At 49.6% G+C, this 25,994-nt stretch overlaps 4 protein-coding genes across 4 annotated transcripts; 3 read left to right on the top strand and 1 right to left on the bottom strand.

Annotated features, from left to right (window-relative positions):
- Positions 1 to 22: 22 nt before the first annotated feature.
- Positions 23 to 2,988, top strand: FIESC28_04875 (uncharacterized protein; the record flags this gene model as incomplete). The annotated part of the gene is made up of 4 exons (XM_031159022.1): positions 23 to 204; positions 267 to 2,352; positions 2,406 to 2,900; positions 2,947 to 2,988. 4 exons carry the CDS (start codon positions 23 to 25, stop codon positions 2,986 to 2,988), a joined length of 2,805 nt encoding a protein of 934 aa, XP_031016974.1.
- A 2,903-nt stretch (positions 2,989 to 5,891) lies between these two features.
- Positions 5,892 to 8,101, top strand: FIESC28_04874 (uncharacterized protein; the record flags this gene model as incomplete). Its single annotated transcript, XM_031159021.1, has 2 exons — positions 5,892 to 7,641; positions 7,692 to 8,101. 2 exons carry the CDS (start codon positions 5,892 to 5,894, stop codon positions 8,099 to 8,101), a joined length of 2,160 nt encoding a protein of 719 aa, XP_031016973.1.
- Positions 8,102 to 9,897: 1,796 nt separating this feature from the next.
- Positions 9,898 to 23,041, top strand: FIESC28_04873 (uncharacterized protein; the record flags this gene model as incomplete). Its single annotated transcript, XM_031159020.1, has 2 exons — positions 9,898 to 22,548; positions 22,601 to 23,041. 2 exons carry the CDS (start codon positions 9,898 to 9,900, stop codon positions 23,039 to 23,041), a joined length of 13,092 nt encoding a protein of 4,363 aa, XP_031016972.1.
- Positions 23,042 to 23,426: 385 nt separating this feature from the next.
- Positions 23,427 to 25,112, bottom strand: FIESC28_04872 (uncharacterized protein; the record flags this gene model as incomplete). The annotated part of the gene is made up of 2 exons (XM_031159019.1): positions 23,427 to 24,861; positions 24,934 to 25,112. The coding sequence occupies 2 exons, from the start codon at positions 25,110 to 25,112 to the stop codon at positions 23,427 to 23,429; spliced, it is 1,614 nt and encodes a 537-aa protein (XP_031016971.1).
- Positions 25,113 to 25,994: the final 882 nt, after the last annotated feature.

Below are 25,994 nucleotides of genomic sequence, written 5' to 3'. Positions count from 1 at the left end.
TTACTACTTTTCGAACCCCAAAATGGATTCAAAAACCCGTCTATCACTGGATGGTATAAATCCTGGTCCAGGATCTTCAGCCCTACGACGACTTACTCGAAGCCCCGGTCATCGAATAAGTCTGAGGCGATTCAGTATCGACTCTTCCTCCTCTTCTGCTTCATCTGTTGTATCCTGCGATATTGGAGCATCATCAAGTTGTGTGTAAGAGATCAACTTTCCTTTCACCATTTCGTCAAGTCATCCCCCAGCTCATTGACAAACAGGACTCGCGACACCTCGAGTGACGACTGCGCTCTTCATAGATTCATCGTCTGGGCTGCCGTCAAGCGAAATGCATGCGATAAACTGACACCCCAGGAGAAGCTGGAGTGTCCCATGTTGCGATGCCGCAAGCGATTTGCCAATCACGAACTCATGCTGCAACATCTATACTCATGCAGTTGGCTCTCCACAAGTGAGTATTGGTGCTACGACTGCGGAAAATCCGAACGCTTCAACGACTCCAAATGTAAACGGTGCTTGGGACATCCCTCGAGAAGGAGGAAGATACTGTCCATGGCAAAAAGCTTCTTCAACTCCCTGGGCCACAAATCAAAGCACTCGACCCTACAGGATTTCGATCTCGACCTCGACCTCGACCTTAACCTCAGTGATACCGAGGCACCACCCAGTTATGACCTGGCTGTGGTTCCGAATGAGCCTGAACTTCCATCAAACGAGATCCACGAAATTGGGTCTAGTGGTCTAGCTCTGCATCCTATAATAGAGGACGAGCAGGAAAACGAGGCAGAAGCCGATCCGGCCCCCATGCCTACCCCCTACATGTCATCGTTGCCTGCCCATGATCAGGCTCTGCCTAAACACCCCGCAGAGCTCGAATCAGATGCAGCTCCTGAAGAGTCTCTTGATTTCATGGTACCTCCAGGCACGATCCATCCTGTAAGCCTTATCGACCCTGGCTGTAATGCGGCTTTGGCAAGGCCTGCCCTCCAACTTCATACAATAGGCCTGGAAGAGTTTCGGCGAGAACAGAAGAGGCGGAGCAAGGGCCAAGTGGCACCCAGCACCTCGGTTCGCTCGACAGCCAGTACAAACTCGACTTCAAGCACAAACACCACAGACACTACCTTTAGCAAAGAAAGCTACAATATTTCTCCCATCTCAACCTACTCCGATCAATGGGCAAGTGTCCCAGTGTTCGACTCGGACTTCAATTCGTCTGAGAATGGCTTTGGGAGCCCAGGAGGCCTCCTCAGGACGAACTCGTTCGCCATATCTCGCAAGGCACCCGCGGCCAAGGGCTGGGGGTCGTTAGACGAAAAGGCAGACTTGTCCTATGACTCCCACCCACACGATTTCCCCACAGACTTTCCAGTATTAGGTGCCTTACCTTCTGGCAATACCTTCCACGACCCTCTCGCTCTTGACCAGCCCATCTTTACTCTGAATGACTCTTCACTTCCCACCGACTTCGATCTCGAGTCGAACCTTGCCCTTACCAACAACAATGCGGTTATGCCATCATCAATGACTTCCACTCTACCACACCCAACTGTCAGCTCATACAACGCTCGATCTCTGATTGGCACAATATGGAGTACTCTTAGGTTGCATATTGCCAACTCAATGAGTAAACTCGACCACGTTACAAAGAATCCTCTTATCACACAACTCAAAAGCTTGACCAGCGAGACAATAGCTGTGAAAGGTCTTGATACCCTTGTAGATATTATCGAAGGGCGCCAGCCCAGTGTTCTTTTGGACACTCTCTGCTTCGTTCACATGAGCTATTGTTTCTCTTTCATCATCCATGAACACGATGCTGCCAACCGATCAGCGGAACTCTTTGGCCAAGCAATGTCATACAGCTCTTTGTTCTCGCGAGAAGATCGTCAATTGTATATACAAATCGTCAAAGCTATCTGGAAGCCCGCCAATATGACTGATGCTGGTGTTGTCAGCATTTTGCGAGCCAATGCGTCCGCCTCGGTGTCCCGGTCGCCGAGTATCAAGGGGAAAGAACACGGATTCGCAGCTACTTACAAGTCTGACGCCGACTCACTTGTGTCGGTTGCAGAATATTATCTGGATCAGTTAGAGCTTGCCACCTTGAGAGTTGTTGACGATGTGGTAATCCAGACCTCTCAACTATACATGGAGCACTTCACCATGAGCATGAACATCGACTCATTACAAGTTGCTGCTGCAGATCTCATTCTGAAAAAGAACTTTTGCCAATACACTTACTGCGGACCCTTTGCAGCAAGCTTGGATAATCTTATCCAGCGCATCAATTCCGAGTTCGTATCAGCGCGGCGCTTAGAACTTGAACTGATTGAAATTGGAAAGGTGAGTAAAACCACGAGTTTCGTGTTCATGGTTGGCTGAACAGTTCTATTCAGATGTCTCTACCTTACCATGTCTACGATGATAGTTACATCCGATATGTGAGAGACCAGATCCAACCTCTGTATCCCGTAAATGCTACTGGGGAGAACATTCGGTCTACATATTATCGGCATGGCGTTGAGCTTCTAAAGACGATAATAGCTCCATCTTCGCAACTGACGACTCACCAGCCGATGCAAGATAACGGAGTTCCAGATACCGTGATGCAGTATACTCTCGATGATGAGTTTTCATTCTTGAACGACACCACAGAAACGGAGCCTTTTGATTTCGGTGGGAATATCCCGTTTGGTCCTGAGCAAAATCTTGAACTTCTGGATCTGTCGAATGCTGTTGACCCTGGCACACTACACCCTCAACCACTTCCCACTCCCGCAGACACCGGCTCGGCTCGGGAGACTCCAATGACAGCAAACTCACCATCTGTGCCCGCTACGTCTACGTCTGCGGCTCCGGCTGCGTCTTCAGCTTCAGCCTCGGCGACGAAGGTAAAGTCAGATGTCGGTTGCACACTGTGTAGCTACACTCCAAAAGGCGATCCTCGCTGGTTCAGTTGCAGCCTGTCTAAGCACATGAGACTGCAGCACTCAACGAGACCCCCAATAATATACCGTTGCCAATATCCGGGATGCACAAGCCAATATAAGAATAGGCCAGACAATTTGCGGCAGCATCAGATCGAGAAGGGCCATTTCCCAGATGGTCAGGAAATTGGCAAGCGGCCAATCAAGCGGAGAAAAGTTGATTGAAAGGGTGAATAAAATCCTGGAAGTGCCACGAGTCACATACTGCAGAAAATGCTAGCAAGGTCCCACGACAGTCGTACAAAACAGTGTTTCTGTCTTTTTGTCTTCTTTACTCTCATTCCTATGAATTCTAGATGGACGGATATGGCGTTTGGGATGACCAACGACACTGGAGTGCTTGGTTAATGAAAGATACCATCATGGGGTATTATGATACGTTGAAGAACATTGATGATTCGCAACTATGCCCTGGCGTTCGAATACACAGAAATACACAGCCATTTATTCATGTTGAACCTCGAGAGTCAGAGTATTGGACCTTTAGACTAGGGTCCCTAAGTCTCTGTTTTTTTCTGTCTTTTCCATGTCTCCTGTTTGCCTAGGTACAACTGTGTGTTTTGAATGAGGTTAAACAAAACCTACTAATTATCAGCGGTTACAATATAGGGTTAGAGCGAGAGGTAGTAATCGGATTGAGCAGAGCAATTTCTAGATACGGTGACGCCATGACTGCATCACGGTCCGACACGTCAGTGATCGACATGTTAGACTCTTTCTTGAATAAACAACTCTGAATTGGAACGGAATGCGAGAGCAGCAGAATCTTCTTGCGTAAGTTGTCGATTGGACAGGACCAAAGGAAAAAGAACGACTGTCACGTGTCGGAGAGTAAATTGTTCTCAGGTGGCGGTTCGTGATAGTTGAAGGTAATCGTTCAACCGGAGACATACACATATTGATATGTAAAGACCAATTACTGATAATCGAGTAAATATGTGAGCCTAGATCATCACCATGTATACTTCCACGATATGTTTATGTAGCACAAAGACAAACAAAACAACGATAACATGGCAGGTTGCTAACGTTCATTATCGTTGCCCATAACGAATACTGTCTATTTCTTATTGCCGTTTTTGAACTGTATTATAAATAACGCCAACCCCCTGACTGTCATAGGCTGAACCTGTTTTCACCTTGAGACATACTCGAGCTTAGTAATGATAGAAAGTGGCTTTTAGTAGGTACTATGTACAGTACCTGGGTAGTATGAGAGTAGTGGAGTTGGTGAGACTCAAATGTCAAGATCGAATTTGAGTAGAGGTTGAGGTCAGTGTTATTCTTACCCTAGGCTCAGAACTGCCTACCCTGTGTCTTTCCATTAGTTTGGATGACTTGACATTTTGAACGAGGGGTTAGTAAATAGAAGAAACATTACCATAAAAACAGACTCCCTCGGGCCCTCGAGTGCCGAAATCATGATACGAATGCAATGTAATAAAGGTGGCAGCGCCCTAAATTTTATTTATCAGTTCAGTTCAAGCCAGTCAGTGATCCGATAATCTCTACAGGGGCTAAAGGGCTAGCGCCACGCCGCAAAAGATCCCCCACAGTCTGAGAAGATGGAGAGAGGCTGATGGACGGGAAACATGAAAGTTGACAGCCTCCATTGGATGTCAGAGTCAGGAAACACACGCCTTACCATTTTTGTACCAGTCCGCGCCTGCTTCTGCTTCCCGTCTGGCATCTGCGCTGCATCTGTGTCTGTCCGTGTCTGTCTGTGTCTGCTGCACCTGCCACTCTGCCACTCCCTCCCGTCCCTTCTAGCCTTTCCCATTCAGCCATTACCCTCCTTCACTCCCATACTCCTTCCTGCCTTTGCATCCGCATCCGCATCTTATTCATCGCCCCCCCCTAGAACCCCTTCTGTGACTCGAATTTTGATTGTCTTCCCCGTCTACAAAGTGCTTGTGCTCTCTCGAAACCAAGTCCAGACACGGACAGTGCAGTACAGTACACTACGGTACAGTGCTGTAGCTAGTGATAGAAGAGGCGTCGGGTGTCTGTCCATATTTTGTTCTACTGCACTGCACTGCACTGCATTGCACCCATTCGGCTCTTTTTTTGCTCTTGCCCTCCCACTTCTTTTTTCATCCTTTTTTTTCTGCTCCCTCTCTCATCGCACCTCCCTCCATACCGTACTCACCCGCTCACTCACGTCTGTCTGTCTGGTCGATTTTGTCCCGGGTTCTTGTTTCCCCTTCGCCCCTCCCCTGCCAAATTTACCCCCCTTCGCCCAGGCCAGACTTCAATCACGCCAGGCAAACAGGCAAGCAGGCAGGCAGACGCAACGCGGGCCAAATTTTTTCCCATACCCATAATTTTGTTCACGCCTCTGCATAACCCGCGACTCCACGCCTCCTCCTCCCCCAAGTCCAGCCCAACCCAGCTTCATTATCGACACCCCCAAAGATCCTGGGTCCAGGGTTTGCTTCATACACACGCTCCGCAATCTGAACTACACTGCACCGCACACCACCGCGCTCCGCTCCGTATCAGCACCTCGTGCCCGGCGATATCAACGTCACGGCGGCATCGTTCGTCCTCTGCTCACCGTTACCGTCACCGCCACCGGCCTCCGTAACGGCCATCGGCTTCGGCAACGGGGCTACGACACCTACCGGAGGAGCGTGACGATAGACCACGACAGCCTCGTTGAGACCATCGCGACAGTCACGTAACCGAGTTGGCCATCACACAATCGACTCGACTCTTCAAGTCACGTCACGTCACGTAACATCGTTCCCTACTTTGCTCACCCTTCGCGACCGAACCGCGATAATAACACATCCGGCGTATCCATCGACTCTTCTGCCCGCACATTTAAATTCTCTCGCGTTTATACCTTCACGTTTGTAATCCGGCCCTTCTGCCGGGGCCTGACCAGACGATATGTCGAGTCTGCGTCCGGGATCCAACAATCATGCTGGCCTAAACTTCCCCCAGGCCAGTATTCGCCGCAATCCATATCCTCCTCCCCATCCAGGCCAGCAGAACAAACAATCACCTGCGCCTCACTCCGCGTCTCCTTATCAGACACAGGCATATCAGCCTCAGCAGCCGCCTACCGGATATCCTCAGCACCTTTTCTCGAACCCAACGCATGTGAATGGTAGTCTCTCCAATGGCTCCTCACGCTCTTCGACCTCGCACATGCCCAATGCTGTGCCGAGCCCGCTTGATGTTTCTAACCCTCGAGGAGTTCCACAGCCACGCTCTCAGATGATGTTTCCTACGTTGCAACAGGTTGTGCCTAATCAGCTACACCATCCTCAGCAGCAACAGCAGATGCATCCTCAGCATTTGAGTCATCCTTCTCACCCTCTTAACCAGCCTCGGCAGACCCTCCACCAGCACCACGCTCAGCAGTCTCCCCAGCAGAGGCCTCAGTCTCAGCAAGCCCAGCCGACGCCAAAGCTTGGGCAAGTTCAAGTTAAGCCACAGGCCCCTTCGCCTCCCCTCTCCCAACAGTCGAGTCAGCAGCAGGCCCAATCGCATCAGCAGCTCCAACAACAGCTTCAGCAGCAGCAACAACAGCACCACCTGCAACAACAGCAGCAGTTGCAACAGCAACAACACCAGCAACAACTTCAGCAGCAGCAACAGCAGCAACAACAACAGCAGCTGCAGCAGCAGCACCAGCAGCAGCAAGCGCATCAGCAGGTTCATCCACAGCAGCAGCAGGCTCAACAACAACAACAGCAGCAGCATCAACAGCACCCGCAGCAAGCTCAGCTACACTCGCAGCAACAGCAACAGCAACAGCTTCGTACCCCTCAACAGGAGCAGCAGCAGCTTCAGCATCCACAACATGAACAGCCAAGAGCTCAGTCACATCAGCAGTCAGCGCCTCGTCAGCAAAAGCAGCAGAAGCAACGTGACCAACAAAGGGAACAACAGAGAGATCAGCAGGCCCAGCAACAGCAACTCCAACAGCAGCAAGCTCAACAACAGGCCCAGCAGCAAGCCCAGCAGCAGGCTCAGCAGCAGGCTCAGCAGCAGGCTCAGCAACAGGCCCAGCAACAGGCCCAGCAGCAGGCCCAACAACAGCAAAAGCAACAGCCTCTTCCGGCAGAGCCTGTCCAGCAGCAACAGACACAGCCACAACAGCAGAAGCCAGATGCGACTGGGGACGAATCGATGGACATTGACAGCCATGCAAATGGCGAGGAGACCGGAGGTTTAGACATGAAGCTTCTTGCTGACCCTAACTACATCCCTACACAGCCACTGGGCGAGATGATGTCTCCGCCCCCAGAAGGTGGAAGTTATCCAACTCTTGAGGCTGTCCAGAAAGCCGTTCTTCGTTACTGCACTTCTGTCGGCTATGCTATCGTCATTGGTCGTTCCAAAAAGACAGTGCCTGGATTAAAGAAGGTTCTTTTCGTTTGTGATCGTGCTGGCAAACCACCAAGCCGCGTCAGCCCCGAGTGTCGAAAACGCAAGACTTCATCCCGAAAGTGCGACTGCCCATTTGGCTTCTTTGCTATCGAGCAGCGAACTCAGTGGACAATTCGATATCGCCCAGACCCTGCTCATCTTCAGCATAACCATGGACCGAGCGAGAGTCCTTCACATCACCCAGCTGCGCGCAAGCTTGATAGTAAGATGGTCGCCGCTGTCAAACAACTTAAGGAAAACGGTGAGTTTATCGACCAGAGGAACCGATTCCATACTAACTGCAATGAGCAGGCGCTGGCGTCTCGGAGACGCTGCAGATACTGCAGACCGAGAACCCGGACTGTCATCTTCTGCCACGTGATATATACAACGCTCGTGCGGCTATCAATCGCAACCCTCAAAAGGTTGCTACGGGCTTGGCTGAGAACAGACCAGCCATATATAGCAAACCCCACCAATCTCCCGAAGACCGCATACGCGCAGAGTTGAGGCGAGAAATCGCCAAGGCTCGCGAAGATATGCAAAAAATGGAAGAGGAAAAGGATAAGGAGATTAATGAACTAAAAGAAAAACTCGTGGAGAAAGAAGGCATCATCAAGAAATTTGAGGAGTTCATCGACATTTGCAACGAGCGGGTCATGTTTCAACGTCAGCGACTTGCGGGAAGCAACAGCAATGGGGCGAATCAACCTCAAGTCTAACGTCTCATTTTGGCGCATTAGTCGGTCTGGCGAGTCGCATCATGAGTATTCAAGATATTTAAGATTGGCTATTCGGGGATTATGAGGGCGTTTAGATGGGTAATGCTTCATATTTGCCTTATGATATTTGGTTTTGTGGCTTGTTCTTGCTGGGGTATGGGTGGCATGTTATGTTTTGGAGCATGGTTTTCAAGATTATGATGCAACTTGCTTAACGCAATTCGTGTACAGTGGTCTTTTTACAGCGGCAGATGGTGAATATTGAACGTACATGGTCATTTTCTTGACGCGATCCAAGTATTTCGAGATGTTCGATGCCTGGGTTATCAAATCCTCTTACAACAACGTAGAAATTGTATTGCCCACCATTCAGACCAGCTAGTCTATTGATATCTAGACTAATTTAGTCTCGATAGCTCATGACAATGTCTAATCCTAAACGATACGTCAAGTAGTGGATCCAAAAGGTTGTGTATATTAGTTCTAGGTTGAGTTAGAATCCGTTTGTCGAGATTTGTTTAGTGCAACCCGAGTGAGTAAAACATACTGAACCCACTTGAAACTTATTACCCAGTAGTGATGGGGTTGATAGAGTGAGTATTGGTTGTGAATTGTGTAACCAACTGTCAATGGATGTCAGTCTTCCTTTGTTGTCGAATTTGATCGTTTCTGCGTGGCTTCTACAGCACCCCCGTGTATGAGATGAAACATACATCTTATGGATTTAAATGGCATGCATTCAAAACCCTCCTGAAAGCTCTCATCTTATTTGATGCACAAATTAACATGCAGCCCAGCCGGCCCCCCTCTACTTAGATGCGGGAGAACGCCATGCTGGCAGTCCATCTGGGTAGGCCCCAGTTAAAGGTCTTGACCAATAATGACCAGCACGGGCTCGATGAGCGGACCACCAGGCTACCCCACCCTATCAACATGCAGTGGTTCACAGCGGCTTGTAACATTGGCTTCCAGCGCCATGTGCTTCTATGCGGGCGGGTTTTGAAACGGCCCAGGGGGTATATGGAACCTAGAGACACGCTGGAGAATACTGTATCGTGAGGCTTTATGCTAGCTTATTTCATTAGAGGGCGGGTACGGATACATGACTTTGAAGATGCAGCGTGACTTTCATGATATGAACCTGATCTGCAGAACATGGGCGTTGAATTCATATCTATAAACCAGACTGCCTCTGCATACAGCATTGTACCTCATACATGATATAAGTTAATTTTTCTAGTAGTTTAGTAAGTTATCTTGCACTTCGTCACTGAGAGAAAGGTGTGGCTCAACATCTAAGCGGGACGTATCATCCTCCAATCGACTCCTGACACATCCATTCTACCCAATTGACGATCAGACCAGTCGCGACAGGGGTTACCCCCTGAACAAAGTCGCGTAAATTCGGCAAAACCCAGCAGAGGTGCAGTGCCCTTTAGGAAAGTCAACAACTCCTGGATCCATCTGGTGAACCTCATCTTATTCCACCAAACCCCGATCGGTCGCTGAGGACTTCATATCATTGCCGCGACTTTACTTCACAACGGAAATTGTTGATACTCAACACTACGCTCCTTAGTCTTGAGCTCATCTTTCGATTTTGCTAAAGCTGTTTTAATATTTGACTTGTTATTAAGCTATTTCCCCCAACCCGAAGAAAGCTCTCGACCGCCACATAGACCTTCCTCGACTGCCTTGCGATCCATACTCACACCTATAACGAACCGACGACTTGGAAATGACTTAGGTCTTGCTAAATAAACCACGTAATTTCTTCTGATCTTCATTCATCAATAATGGAGATCACTTCGCCCGCCGTGCCGAGCCCAGGAGCTTCCGCTAACGGCGTTACGTCCCCGTCCTTTCCCACCATCGAACCGGAGCGCGTTGTCGAGCATCTCGCCTCCGTCTGCGAGATCGCACTCGGTGCTACACGAGAGGAGCTCGAACAGCTTGGAAGCTTGCTCCACAAAGCTCGATACAGCGAGACTGTCTCTCGCTGCACACGTTTTGCGAACGATACCCAGAATGTGCTTTACATCCAGAAGGATTTCGCAAGCTCATCTGCGGTAGAGCCCGGGGCCGACCCCTCTGGTACATTGGATTCTATTATGGTCAAGGTTGCCCTTGCTGATGTGAAATTAGCGCCGACGTCTTACAACTACACGCTGTCCACCGAGATCTCCTCGTCTCCAACGACCGTTGCTTCGCTTGTTCTTATTAAAACGCCTCAGCCCATAGATCCGACCCGACCTCTCACATCCCAAATATTCATTACTAATCTGCCTGGTCCTGCATCACTGAACGCTGGAGTTGGAGAACAGGGCTCGGTACTCTCCCCTTGGGAGGTTCTTCATTCTCAAGTTCATCATGCCTTGGTACCGTATTTTGATGCCAACACCAAGAGCCAGCAGCTGGCCAACGGGTCGCGAGGAAGGGCCGACGTGGATGCCAAAACGGGAATTCCTGTGACCAAGAAGCGACTCAACGACTTGGAACTAAGCTTGCTGCACCTCCAGCAGAATGTCGACATTCCCGAGATCTCACTCACGTTCCATTCGATTGTTCAGAACGTCCTCGATGAAGCTGAAGCCAACAACAACCGACCTTCCATCGATGGGATCCCTCAGAACCTTCTTCAGGACAGCACGTTCCTCAACCGATTGCAGGCCAATGTCAATACTTGGATCAAGTCGATTCAGGGAATCACCAAGTTGACTAGAGACCCTTCTTCGAATGCCAACCAGGAGTTCAGTACTGCGAGCCAGGAAGTCAATTTCTGGCTGTCCATGGAGTCAGCTCTAGAGGGAATCGAGGGCCAGCTTCGCAGCGAAGGTGTTCTCTTGACACTGGACATCCTTAAGCATGCCAAGCGCTTCCAGGCTACCGTCAGTTTCACAGCCGATACCGGTCTGAAGGAGGCTATGGATAAAGTGCAGAAGTACAACCAGCTTATGCGAGACTTTCCCCTTGATGAGTTGCTGTCCGCCACCTCGCTGTCTAAGGTTGAGGAGGCCATTCATCAGATCTTTGGACATTTGAACAAGAAGCTGAGAATCTGCCCATACCCTATTCGTAGGGCTCTTCCCCTTGTCGAGGCCATCTCTGCAGACCTCGACGATGTGCTTCACAGGCTGTTGCCAGGTACCGAATTGGTCAACCTTGATTACCAGCAGTTCAAGAACATCATGGACACTTGTGAAGAGATTTTCAAAACTTGGGAAGAGAATGTCAAAGAATTCACTAATGTAGCTCGTGAGGTGACACGTCGAAGAAACGAGAAGTTCATCCCTATCAAGATCGTCAAGAAGCATTCTGAGCTCGAGGCAAGAATCAATTATGTCGGCACTTTCCGTGACAACCACGAGCAGCTTCAACGCACTATTGTGACCGTTCTAGGACCCCAAGCCATTATTCCAGGCGTGGCTGAGACAACTGGATCTGATGGTGTTATTGTGGAGGAGATGGGCGATGTTGATGCTGTAGAGGAAGTCAAGCAGGCTTGGGAGGCTCTTCAGAATGTTGACTTGCTGGACGTCACGGATCAGGGCAGGGAGCGATGGGTACGAGCCGAGAACCTTTACAACGAACGTACGACCCGAGTAGAGAACTCGATCATCTCCAGGCTCCGAGACCGACTCGCCACTGCTAAGACTGCAAACGAAATGTTCAGAGTTTTCTCCAAGTTCAACGCCCTCTTCGTTCGCCCCAAGATTCGTGGTGCCATCCAAGAATATCAGAATCAGTTGATGGATCACGTCAAGCAGGCGATCAACGGCCTGCACGAGCGCTTCAAGCAACAGTATGGCCATTCAGAGACACATGCTATGGCCCAATTGCGAGATCTTCCCCCTGTGTCTGGTGCTATCATTTGGGCACGCCAGATCGAGTGCCAACTGGACAGGTACATGGACAAAGTAGAGGCTGTGCTCGGCGATAAGTGGACATTGCATGCTGAAGGTCATAAGCTGCATGAGGAGAGTGAGCTATTCAAGCAGAAGCTTGACACTACTCGAATTTATGAAGCCTGGCTCAACGATGTCGGACGACGCAAAATCTCTATTTCTGGACACCTTTTTGAGATCGTCAGTGTGAGGTCTGCAGGTGGTATTCTTGAACTCAACGTCAACTTCGATCCCCAAGTCATCACCCTGTTCAAGGAAACTCGCAACCTGACCTGGCAATCTTATTCGGTACCACATGCTGTCACGACTGTGTCCAAAGATGCGAAACGTGTATATCCCTATGCTGTCAGCTTGATGGAGAGCGTGAGAACTCTTTCCCAGACTCTTCGTCAAATTTCTGGCATGGGAGAGGAGTCGGTTCTTCTTAACGGATACCGAAATGACGTGTACAGGCTGATTGGTGAAGGCGTGCCACTTCGATGGGAATCCTTCATCAATTCACATGAGTTGTTCTACTCCGACAACAGACAAACCCGCCCGTTGTTGCCTGCTGGAAGTGATTTTGGCCTGGCCAAAAACACCGAGAGTAAGCATGGCATGTTCGTTCGCGGCTTCGCAGCAGCTGTTTCCGTGCTCCAACAGAAGGCCGTCTCTTTGAGCTTCACCCATGCCACTGTTGAACAAGCCTTGAAGGAACTCAATACCTGCCCTTATGAAGAGGCTGCTTTCCACAGTCGACTGGATACGATTCAATCAGCTGTTGATCAGCTGAACCTTGAGCAATACGTCAACTTGGACTTTTGGGTGCGGGAGCTGAACGCCAAGATTCAATCTATCCTTCTCACACGCCTGCAGAGTGCAGTCCATTCGTGGATTACAGCATTCGAGGACGACACCCCTGAGGAAGAGTGGCGCAGGAGGACCAACAACGAAGAGAACAAGCCAGAAAGCCCGACCATGAAGCGCCTCGTGCTCGAAGTGGTTATGCGCAACCAGGTTATCTACCTTGACCCGCCCCTAGAGTTCGCCCGTGCGAGCTGGTTCCTGCATCTTCATGAGTGGCTTGGAATTGTTTGCAATCTCCGCAAGATCAAGGCCTCCCGATACCAGATGACCCTCACCACTACCGCCAACGACGAGCTGCGCTTTACCGACCTGCCTACTGAGTGCGCCGGATTGTTGCAGCGTGTTTACATTTCCGTTGAAAAGAAGCTCCAGGAAATTAGCGCCTATGTTGACAAGTGGTTACAGTTCCAATCTCTCTGGGATCTTCAGTCTGAACAAGTCTATGATGCTCTCGGAGAACCACTCCCACGATGGTTGCAGCTCCTGCAGGATCTCCGCAAGAACCGATCCACGTTCGACACACAGGAGGTCAGCCGCGAATTTGGTCACCTCACCATCGACTATGATCAAGTTCAGACCAAGGTCAACGCAAAGTACGACCAGTGGCAGCATGAGATTCTGATCAAGTTTGCCAGTCGTCTTGGCAACCGTATGCGCGATATCAACGCAGAGATCGAGAAAGCGCGCAAACACCTTGAGAGCCAAAGCTCTGACGCTTCATCAACTGCACAGGCTGTGCAGTTTATCACTGTTGTCCAGAGCTGCAAACGCAACGTCAAGACGTGGGCCCCTGAAATCGACATGTTTAGACAAGGGCAGTCAATGCTCGTCAGACAACGCTATCAGTTCCCCAACGACTGGTTGCACATTGAGCAGATTGACAGCCAGTGGGAGGCCTTGAAGGAAATTCTTGAAAAGAAATCGAGAATTGTCCAAGAACAAAGTGACGCGCTCCGGGCTAAGATTAGTGCAGAGGACAAGCTGGTCAACGAGCGGATTGCCGAGATCGCAGCCCAATGGAACGAGGAGAAGCCGGTGTCGGGAACCATTCAGCCTGACGTGGCGTCGGCTACCTTGTCTTCTTTCGAAGCTCGCATCTCCAAACTGCAGGACGATGCGCAGATGGTCGTCAAGGCTAAGGAAGCATTAGATATTCCCGCCAGCCTTGATACCTCTCTCGAGTCGACTCTTGAGGAAGTCAGAGACTTCCAATCTGTTTGGTCAAATCTATCCACTATCTGGGCGAGCCTCAATGAGACGCGTGACATTCTTTGGACTGCGGTTCAGCCACGCAAGATCCGTTCCAAGGTCGACGACCTCATCAAGAGTACAAAGGATATGCCTAGTAGAATGCGCCAGTACGCTGCTTTTGAGCATGTTCAAGGTATCTTGCGTGGTTTCCTGAAAGTCAACCCTATTCTTTCCGACCTCAAGTCTGATGCCATTCGCGAGCGTCACTGGGTCAAGATATACAAACAAATCAAGCCCCAAAAGCGATTCTCGCCCAGCTCTATGACTCTTGGCGATGTCTGGGACCTCAACCTTGTTGCTACCGAAGTCATCGTCAAGGACATCATTACACAGGCGCAAGGAGAGATGGCTTTAGAGGAGTTCCTGAAGCAAGTCCGTGAGACCTGGCAGAACTATGCGCTTGAGATGGTAAACTATCAAAATAAGATCCGTCTTATCCGTGGCTGGGACGACCTCTTTGCAAAGTGTAGTGAGAATCTGAACTCACTTCAGGCTATGAAGCACTCTCCCTACTACAAAGAGTTTGAGGAAGAAGCTGTGGCTTGGGAAGACAAGCTCAACCGAGTACATGTGCTCTTCGACGTGTGGATTGATGTCCAACGTCAATGGGTTTACCTTGAGGGCGTCTTCACTGGCAACGCCGATATCAAGCATCTTCTTCCCATTGAATCAGGACGTTTCCAGAACATCAACAGTGAATTTCTTGCTGTGATGAAGAAGGCCAACAAATCTCCATACGTGTTGGAGGTTCTGAACATTCCCAATGTGCAAAAGTCGTTAGAGCGACTCGCTGAAATGCTTAACAAGATCCAGAAGGCTCTAGGTGAATACCTGGAGAAGGAGCGTGTTTCGTTTCCTCGATTCTACTTTGTTGGTGACGAAGATCTTCTCGAGATGATTGGTAACAGCAACGATACATTGCGCATTGCCAAGCACTTCAAAAAGATGTTTGCAGGTCTCTCAGGTCTTGTCATGGACGACGAGACTGTCATCTCAGGTTTCACTTCCAAAGAGGGCGAAGTTGTCCGATTGAAGAAGGAGATCTCCTTGGCGAAAACTCCCAAGATCAACGACTGGCTGGCTCTCCTAGAGGGCGGTATGAAGTCGACGCTCGCTGAGCTCCTTGCTGAGGCTGTTGATCAGTACACTCCTATCTTTGAATCGGAAAAGATTGATCGTGAGGCTCTGAACGCATTTATGGATGCCTATCCCAGCCAGATCGTTGTTCTTGCCACCCAAGTAGCTTGGACTACAGCCGTCAACCAATCTCTCACTGATGGCGGCAGCACACTGAAACTTCTGTTCGAGCGTGAGGTAGAGGTTCTTCGAGTGCTTGCCGACACAGTCCTTGGAGAACTTGAAGTGATTCTGAGAAAGAAATGCGAACAGCTTATTACTGAATGCGTCCACCAGCGAGACACCATCGAGAAGCTTATTAATGCCAACGCCAATTCTACAGGTCATTACCTTTGGCAGCTACAGATGAGATACGTTTACAACCCCGAGGGCGAGTTTCTGGACCGACTCTACATCAAGATGGCCAATGCCAAGCTCAACTACGGTTTTGAGTATCTGGGAGTTCCTGAGCGTCTTGTTCGCACACCTCTTACCGATCGATGTTTCCTCACTCTTACCCAAGCTCTGTGCCAACGTCTTGGTGGTTCACCTTATGGACCCGCTGGTACAGGTAAAACAGAATCAGTCAAGGCTCTTGGTGTACAGCTCGGTCGATTCACCCTGGTCTTTTGCTGTGACGATACTTTTGATTTCCAGGCAATGGGCCGCATTTTCTTGGGTATTTGTCAAGTTGGTGCTTGGGGCTGTTTCGACGAGTTCAACCGTTTGGAAGAACGAATCCTTTCCGCCGTATCGCAGCAGATTCAAAACATCCAGCTGGGCCTAAAGCAAGGTGCTGAAGACGACCAGTCACAGATCGAACTGGTGGGCCGTCAACTCCACGTCAACGAAAACACCGGTATCTTTATCACTATGAACCCTGGTTATGCTGGTCGTTCCAACTTGCCTGACAACCTGAAGAAGCTCTTCCGCAGCGTGGCCATGTCGAAGCCCGACAAGGAACTTATCGCTGAAGTGATGCTTTACTCTCAAGGTTTCAACCAAGCCAAGCAACTATCCAAGCATACTGTGCCTTTCTTCGACCAGTGTTCTGGCAAGTTGTCAAAGCAAGCTCATTACGATTTCGGTCTGCGTGCTCTCAAAAGTGTGCTGGTTAGCTCTGGTGGCTTGAAACGTGCTCGTCTGGGTGAGGGAACCCTAGGTGCCGAAGAGGTTGTTGAACCTGAAATCATTGTGCAAAGCATTCGAGAAACGATTGCGCCTAAACTCATCAAATCCGATGTCGATGTCATGATGACTATTGAGACCGACTGCTTCCCCGGTGTGCAATACGTCCCCGCCAACCTGGTGGCCCTGGAAGATGCAATTCGAACCCTGGCTGCTGAACGTCACCTTGTGGTAAACGAGCTTTGGATGACCAAGGTTCTCCAACTGTATCAGATTCAGAAAATCCATCACGGTGTTATGATGGTCGGTAACTCTGGTTCTGGTAAATCCGCAGCTTGGAGACTTTTGCTCGATGCGCTCCAGAAGGTTGAGGGAGTCGAGGGAGTTTCGCACATAATCGACTCCAAGGTCATGTCAAAGGAGGCCTTGTACGGAAATCTCGACTCAACCACTCGCGAATGGACAGACGGTTTGTTCACTAGCATTCTGCGAAAGATCGTCGACAACCTTCGTGGCGAGGACTCCAAACGACATTGGATCGTCTTCGATGGTGACGTTGATCCCGAATGGGTTGAAAACTTGAACAGTGTCCTTGATGACAACAAACTGCTCACGCTTCCCAACGGTGAGCGTCTTAACCTCCCATCTAACGTGCGAATCATGTTTGAAGTCGAGACGCTCAAGTATGCAACCCTGGCTACCGTCAGTCGTTGTGGTATGGTCTGGTTCAGCGAGGACACGGTATCGCCCAACATGTTGGTCGAAAACTATTTGTCCACCCTTAGCAGCGTCCCCTTCGAGGACTTGGATGAAGACAATGTTGCCACTGGTCAGAACCCTGCCAAAACATTGGCTGTGCAGGGCGAATTTGCGGCATTGCTTCGTATCTATCTGTCTGAAGAAGATTTCATTATTCAAGCTCTCAAGCAGGCCGAGGCCTATAACCACATCATGGAGTTTACAGTTGCTCGTGTCCTCACGACTCTTTTCTCGCTGCTCAATAAGGCAGTTCGGGATGCCATCGATTATAACGTACAGCATTCCGATTTCCCTCTAGAGTCTGAACAAATCGAATCATTCATCTCGAAGAAGCTTCTGTTAGCACTCGTATGGGCACTCACTGGCGATTGTCCTCTCAATGACCGAAAGGCATTCGGCGATGAGCTCTGTGCATTAGCCAACTTTGGCTCCCCTCCCATCGACGGCACAAGCTCACTTATTGATTTTGACGTGACCCTACCCAAGTGCGAGTGGGCTCCATGGCAGAACCAGGTGCCTACAATAGAGGTCAATACGCACTCCATCCTTCAGACTGATGTTGTCATTCCTACTCTGGACACTGTCCGCCATGAAGACGTCCTTTACTCTTGGCTCGCCGAACATAAGCCCTTGCTGCTCTGTGGTCCCCCTGGTTCAGGTAAAACAATGACTCTGTTCAGCGCTCTTCGCAAGCTGCCGAATATGGAGGTTGTTGGTCTGAACTTCTCAAGCGCAACAACCCCCGATCTCCTCATCAAGACTTTTGAGCAGTACTGCGAGTACAAGAAGACACTGAATGGCGTTATGCTCTCCCCCAGTCAAATCGGTAGATGGCTTGTTGTCTTCTGCGATGAAATCAACTTGCCTGCACCAGACAAGTACGGTACCCAGCGAGCTATCTCTTTCCTGCGCCAGATGGTTGAGCACAATGGCTTCTGGCGAACATCCGACAAGTCTTGGGTCACTCTAGATCGCATTCAGTTCGTGGGTGCTTGCAATCCTCCAACTGACGCTGGACGTACGCCTATGGGTGCCAGATTCCTTCGACATGCACCGCTCATCATGGTTGATTATCCTGGTGAGCTATCTCTCAACCAGATTTATGGCACGTTCAACTCTGCAGTTCTCAAAATCATCCCTTCACTTCGAGGATACTCTGAAGCCCTTACCCACGCCATGGTTCGTTTCTACCTTGAGTCTCAACAGAGATTCACGCCAAAGATTCAGCCCCACTACGTATACAGTCCTCGTGAGCTGACACGATGGGTTCGTGGTGTTTACGAGGCTATTCGACCTCTGGAGAGTTTGTCTATCGAAGGCCTGATCCGAATCTGGGCCCATGAAGCTCTCCGTCTATTCCAAGATCGGTTGGTTGCTGAGGAAGAGAGGCAATGGACTGACGAGGGCGTGCGTCGCATTGCACTCGAATATTTCCCCAACATCGACGAGGAGAAGGCTCTCGGAGGCCCTATCCTCTTCTCCAACTGGCTGTCTAAGAACTACGTTCCTGTGGACCGCGAGCAATTGAGAGACTTCGTCAAAGCAAGACTGAAGACTTTCTGTGAAGAAGAAGTCGACGTGCCTCTGATTCTATTTAATGATGTCTTAGAGCATGTGCTACGTATCGATCGTGTCTTCAGACAGCCCCAAGGCCATCTAATCTTGATTGGTGTTAGTGGTAGTGGCAAGACTACCCTGTCTCGTTTCGTGGCCTGGATGAACGGTCTCAAGGTTTTCCAGATCAAGGTGCATGGCAAGTACTCGGCCGAGGACTTTGACGACGATCTGCGGGATGTTCTTCGACGATGTGGCTGCAAGGGCGAGAAAATCTGCTTTATCATGGACGAGTCAAACGTGCTGGACTCTGGCTTCTTGGAGAGAATGAACACCTTGCTCGCCAACGCCGAAGTTCCAGGTCTTTTTGAGGGTGACGAATATGCTGCCCTCATGACTGCTTGTAAGGAGGGTGCTCAGCGACAAAACCTGCATCTAGACTCCCCCGAAGAGTTGTACAAGTGGTTCACCCAACAGATTGTCAAGAATCTGCACGTCGTCTTTACCATGAACCCACCTGAGGATGGTCTCTCTTCCAAGGCTGCTACTAGTCCCGCCTTGTTCAATCGTTGTGTTCTTAACTGGTTTGGCGATTGGTCTGACCAAGCCCTGTTCCAGGTTGGCCATGAGCTCACTCATTCCATCGATCTGGACCGAAGTAACTTTGAGTGTCCTGATACTGTCCCTGTGGCCTATCGTGGCCTGCAACTTCCTCCTTCTCACCGCGAGACGGTTGTCAATTCGATGGTGTACATCCACTACTCTCTCCAACGATACAACGAAAAGCTCTTGAAGCAGCAGGGCAAAGTTACTTTCTTGACCCCCCGTCACTTCTTGGACTTCATCACTCAATACGTAAAACTCTACACTGAGAAGCGAGAGGATCTCGAAGAGCAGCAGCGACATCTGAACGTGGGTCTAGAGAAGCTTAGAGACACCGTCGACAAGGTCCGAGATCTTCGAGTCAGCCTGGCGGAGAAGAAAACACAGCTGGAGCAGAAGGATGCAGAGGCCAACGAGAAGCTTCAGCGAATGGTGGCTGATCAGCGCGAAGCAGAGCAGAGGAAGAGTACCGCTTTGGAAATTCAGGCTCATTTGGACAAGCAGGAAGTTGAGGTTGCTTCAAGAAAGAAGGTTGTGCTAGAGGACCTTGCCAAGGCAGAGCCTGCCGTTGATGAAGCAAAGGCCAGTGTCAGCAACATCAAGCGTCAGCAATTGACCGAAGTCAGGTCCATGGGTAACCCTCCTCAAGGCGTGAAGCTTGCTATGGATGCTGTGTGTACCTTGCTTGGTCACAGAATCAATGACTGGAAAGCTGTGCAAGGTATTGTTCGAAAGGACGATTTCATTGCCAGTATCCTCAGTTTCAACAACGAGGAAAAGATGACCAAGGCTCTGAGGAACAAGATGCGCAGCGATTACTTATCTAACCCCGAGTTCACGTTCGAGAAGGTGAACCGTGCCTCCAAGGCTTGCGGTCCTCTTGTCCAATGGGTCAGCGCTCAGGTCAACTACTTTGATATCCTCGACCGTGTCGGTCCACTCAAGCTCGAGGTAGAGCAGCTAGAAGAACAAGCCCTCCAAACAAAGGCCGACGCCCAGGCTACACAAGACGAAATTGCAGGACTGGAGTCCAGCATCAACAAATACAAGACCGAATATGCTGCACTCATCAGTGAGACACAATCCATCAAGGCTGAGATGTCAAAGGTCCAGTTCAAGGTCGACCGCAGTGTCCGACTTCTTGACAGTCTATCATCAGAACGAGTTCGCTGGGAAGAGGGTAGCAAGTCTTTCGAGATTCAGATCAGCACTCTCGTAGGAGACGTTCTTGTTGCCGCTGCTTTCCTGGCCTATAGCGGTCTCTATGACCAGACTTTCCGCAAGTCCATGATGGATGACTGGTTCCATCAGCTTCACCTCTCTGGCATACACTACAAGTCACCAAACCCTGTCACCGAATACCTTTCCACTGCAGATGAGCGCCTGGGCTGGCAGGAGAATACTCTTCCCGTGGATGACCTGTGCACCGAGAATGCTATTATCCTCAAGCGTTTCAACCGTTACCCTCTCATCATCGACCCCTCAGGGCGGGTTACGGAATTCTTGCAGAGAGAGTGTAAAGATCGCCGCCTAACAGTGACAAGTTTCTTGGATGACACCTTTACCAAGCAACTTGAAAGCGCTCTTCGTTTTGGAAACCCTATCCTTATTCAGGACGCTGAGCACTTGGATCCTATTCTCAACCATGTTCTCAACAAGGAATATCAGAGGACTGGTGGTCGTGTTCTTATTCAACTTGGCAAGCAGGAGATTGATTTCTCACCCGCGTTCAAGATCTACCTCTCAACTCGCGATCCTTCGGCTACTTTCGCCCCCGATATTTGCAGTCGAACCACCTTTGTGAACTTTACTGTTACTCAGAGCAGTCTTCAGACACAATCCCTCAACGACGTCCTCAAGTCTGAGCGTCCCGATGTCGATGAGCGACGCTCCAACCTTATCAAATTACAGGGAGAGTTCAAGGTTCATCTACGACAACTGGAGAAAAGATTGCTGCAGGCCCTCAACGAATCTCGTGGTAACATTCTTGACGACGACAACGTCATTGAGACACTTGAGACCCTCAAGACTGAGGCCGCCGAAATCTCAGGCAAGATGAGCAACACTGAAGGTGTCATGGCCGAGGTTGAGGAGATTACGCAACAGTACAGCATTATTGCTCGATCCTGCAGTGCTGTCTTCGCTGTTCTGGAACAATTGCACTACCTTAACCACTTTTATCAGTTTTCGCTCCAGTACTTCCTTGATATCTTCCAGTCAGTTTTACACGGCAACAAGAACTTGGCCGGCCAAACCGACCACAACATTCGACGCGATGTCATCGTCAAGGATCTCTTTGTCAACACGTTCAAGCGGACAGCTCTGGGTCTACTTCAAAGAGACCGGGTCACCCTTGGAATGTTGCTCGCGCAGGCCTCGCCCTACAAGATGGACAAGACATTGATCGATGTCATCCTCGATAACCGTATTGAAGGCAAGGACCTTTCTTCCAACCCTGATGATAGAGATAATGCTTTCGCACAAGCCAAGAAGATCAGCGTTCTCAAAGAAAAGATCGATGCTATCCCTGTCGAGGATTGGGACAAGTTCTTCACAGAAGAACTGGCTGAGAATTTTGTGCCACTGATATGGGATGACAACACTGACGCTAATGATCAAGCCCTACTGTCTCTCCTGCTTGTCAAGCTTTTCAGGATGGACCGATTCGTTCCTGTGGCAGAGCGTTTAGTCAACCAAGTCTTTGGCTCAGGCATCTTTGATGTTGTCGAGGACCTGAAGGAGACAGTCACCCAAGTGTCTGCGACTCTCCCTATCTCTATGGTGTCGAGCCCTGGCTTCGATGCCAGCTACAAGGTTGATAACTTGGTCGAGAGAATGCGCGTCAAGTGTACCAACATTGCAATGGGTTCCAACGAAGGTCTTGCAAGTGCCGACAAGGCAATTAGCAATGCTGCGCAAACAGGCTCGTGGGTCTTGGTCAAGAACGTTCATCTGGCACCTACATGGCTGCAGAGCTTAGAGAAGCGCATGGAATCACTTAACCCTCACTCAGACTTCCGACTTTTCTTGTCTATGGAGTCGAGTCCCAAGATTCCAGTCAACCTACTCCGAGCATCTCGTGTACTGATGTACGAACAACCTGCAGGTGTCAGAGCCAACATGAAGGACTCGATGTCTTCGTTGTCTACACGAGCGACGAAGAGTCCTGTCGAAAGGACGCGGTTGTATTTGCTCTTATCATTCTTGCATGCTGTTGTACAGGAGAGATTACGATATGCACCCAATTTGGGTTGGAAGGGATTCTGGGAGTTCAATGACAGTGACGTAAGTAACCCAACCTCTTTTATTGCAGAGTTCATAAACTAACCCACAACAGTACGAATGCTCTGCCTTCATTGTTGATACTTGGGTGGATGATGTGGCTGGCAACAGAACCAATATTGCTCCCCAGAATATTCCCTGGGAAATGCTCCGCTACATGGTAACTGAAACTTACGGTGGCAAGATTGACGATGAAGGGGACTTCAAACTTCTCTCTCAGCTTGTCACATCTTTCTTGACTCCTTCTGCCTATGAAGTTGACCACAAGCTCGTCGACGGACCTGACGGTGGCCTTACTGTGCCGTCCGGCACCAGTCTTCAGGACTTCAACGCTTGGATTCACCGTCTCCCTGAGCGCGAGCCGCCCACATATCTTGGGCTTCCCGCAAATGCTGAGAAACTCCTGCTTGGTGGTCTTGGCCGAAGCCTGGTGGGCAATCTGCGCAAGGTTACTGAATTGCTTGATGAAGGCGAGCAGTTAGTGACAGAAGTGTAAGGAAGGATCACCAACAATGTCATTGGGGGCGAGCAGGCGTCAGGTTTAAGTCCTGGCTTGATTAAATACTTAGTGCTTGGTTGATTCCTGTCTAATGGAAGTCGAAGTGCCTGTGTTATCTTTTCTTGTTTGTTAGATTTGGCATCATGCAAAGGCGTGTGGATGAAAGAGTTCGGTGGCTCTACGGAGGATCATTGTCACTTATACCCCTGCATTGCATAGATCAGTTTTGCTTTTTCAGTTTTGATATATCTATTTTGAAAGTAACAAGAACCGAGTTCCCCAGTTCATAACTCTCCCTAGGGATATGCTCCTGATATGCTACATGACTAAAATACATGGCAGAGAAATAAATAAACAGCAGCCGTCGCTGGCCAACCGAGCACTAGCTGTAAAACTCTGCAATTTGAGGGTTCATATCAAAACCAGTAAACCCTGGCGAGGTAAAGTTGTACATGTTCATATTGGCGACGGCGGCGGGCTGGTTACTTGGTTGATGTGGAAGCTGAATTCTGAGTACATCAGAGACATACTTGCGAAGTTGGTCTTGGACAAGAGTCTCGAAGGATTTCTCGTCTTCACCCGGGCTCACCAACTCGTTCATCCAAGCAAACTTGTAGAAGAAGTTGATCCACAGCTTGGGCTCGTCCAAGTCAAGAAGATTGCTTGCTCCATCTGCCGCATGCTTGAGAAGTTCATCGTCTCCTTGAATGACATCGTCGGCATTCGTTTCGGCACGTATCATCCATGATAATGTCACGAGGAGCTCAGAAGGGCTTATGCCAAAGGCAGATTCACACTGACCATACCAGTCAGGGGCACGATTTGCCCGCACCAGCTGCACCATAACCCCCCACAGTGTACAGAAGACTCGGATGTTGTGCCACCAGGAACGCATATCTGCACTGGGGTTGACAGGGGAATCCTGCAAAGCTACAGGGTGATTCAGTCGCAGCTGTTCTTCGCACCACTCAAGACAACAGCGTAGTGGAGAGGGACGGTCGTGGCGAAGTGTTTTAATGAAAGGCTGCTTCTTGATGAACTCATGCAAAAGATTCTCTGTCATAAACTCCGGCGGGTTGGAATGGTCAAACCGTTCGTCGTAGATCTCGAAAGCATAGCTGAGAAAGAAAAATGTCACAAGATCGATTGATGAATAATTGTGCGTCATCTCTGGGAGTGACTGATCGCTGGCGAGTATTTGCTCGACATTGCGGGTAACTTGTTGGATATAATGTGACTTATCAGAGTCTTCTTGGTGGCTTCCCACGTATGCTTTGAGCATTGACAGGAGGAACGGAGGCTTGGAAAACTCATATGGCCACTCTTTTGCAAGAAGTTCTCTGGCACTGAAAGCATTGTCTGGCTTGCCGGCAACTCGAGCACAAGAGATAACAAGAAACTCTCGAGTCTCTCGGAGAGATTGTTCGCTGTTGGCTACAGATTGGTGAAGATTTAAGTATAAGTTGAATGCGTTCGAGTCATCGAGCATGGCGGCGCAGAAGTCAGCAGCAAGCTTCCTTGACTCTTCAATCGATCCAGTTGACCATGGGTACTGAATGAGAAGCTCTTTGCTGTCCGATGATCCATCATAATCCATAGCGTCTGAACCAGGCGTGGTCATCAGGGCATCGGGATCGGTGAGATCCAGTAACATGTGCCGATCGAAAGGCTGAGATTCCGAATCAAACTCGAGATCCTGAAAGTCGATCGACTCGTTGAGGTCACCAGGGGATAATGACATGATGGGACCTTTCTTGTCGCTAGCGTTGTACTTCTTTATCCCCCATTTTTCGAAACGATAGCCATATTGTCGCTTGCTAATGGAGCAAAGATGTCAGTCAATAGCCAAAAGGGATAGCGTGCTGTATATGAGAGAGATATCTAGATACCTTTGGATAATGCCGTATTTCTTCTCCATGATGTCCATGACGATACTCAAAGTATACTTCTTGTACAAGCCACAAAGAAAAGGCTTGAATCTTTCCCATGTTTCATCGTTGATGCGTGTTGTAGGCTTGAGCTGTTTGTCATCAGCCCCCCTCGAGTATGACCTTTCTCGGAAGTCCATGGTTCCTGTGTCGATTATAGAGACTTGATCTAGATTGTCAGGTGGAATTAGGAGACAGTTGTAAGCGGCGATGGTGCGGTCCTTTTAAGGATGGCATTTTGCACTTTGCAAGTCTCGGCTGGACATGTTGGAGTGTAATTTCTGATTGCCTTGGGAAGTGCCTCATTTATACAGTACCTATGTACAGGGCGTACGATGCCGCTGCCTTGAGCTTCGAGTCTCGAGGCTTAGATTCAGTGTGATTTGCCTATATTGTGATTTCAAGATGCCCAAGACAGGCTTGTGTGATTGGTCACGAGGGATGGCTGTGCACATATGCATGTCCGGTATGCACGCGCTGAACAGGCGAACCAGCAGCTAAAACGACAGGCATATAATTGGGTATCGCAGCACAGCCTCAGCTAGGTCTCTTTGCTTGAAAGAAGATGGAAATTCCAATTCTCCTTGTCAGGCCCGTTCGCTGCAGTGATGCGATAAGATGTGATATGGGACGGCATGGAATGTTTCGCCGTAGCCTAACGACACCCAACTTGCTGAATGGGCACCCAACGAACACCGCTTTTTGAGGCCCGCCCTGGCATGGACGGGCATCATGACACAAGTCAGTAGTTCGTTGTTCCATCTTTCCTGTAGTTGGTCCATTTTCCCCCTCTGGCGTGACAAGCAGGTCTCCAATCCGGTCATGGTCATGGTTGGTGTTGCAGGATGCGCGTGAGCTTTTGGGCGAGTATGCGTTTACACCAGCGGCTGGGTATCATTTTTTGACGAGCCAATTCACAAAACCTTCCATTGTCATCGTTTAAAAGCTTTTGAGCCATCAGACTTTCCATCTTGACCGTCTTTCAGGCAATTAATAAACTTGTTATACTATGCAATCACCGT

This window comes from Fusarium coffeatum, assembly GCF_003316985.1.
Source record: "Fusarium coffeatum strain FIESC_28 chromosome Unknown BRIP53273_contig_106, whole genome shotgun sequence".
NCBI classification, from domain to species: domain Eukaryota; kingdom Fungi; phylum Ascomycota; class Sordariomycetes; order Hypocreales; family Nectriaceae; genus Fusarium; species Fusarium coffeatum.
Note: the sequence above shows the minus strand (reverse complement) of the source record. Positions and strands in the feature narration are given on the sequence as shown.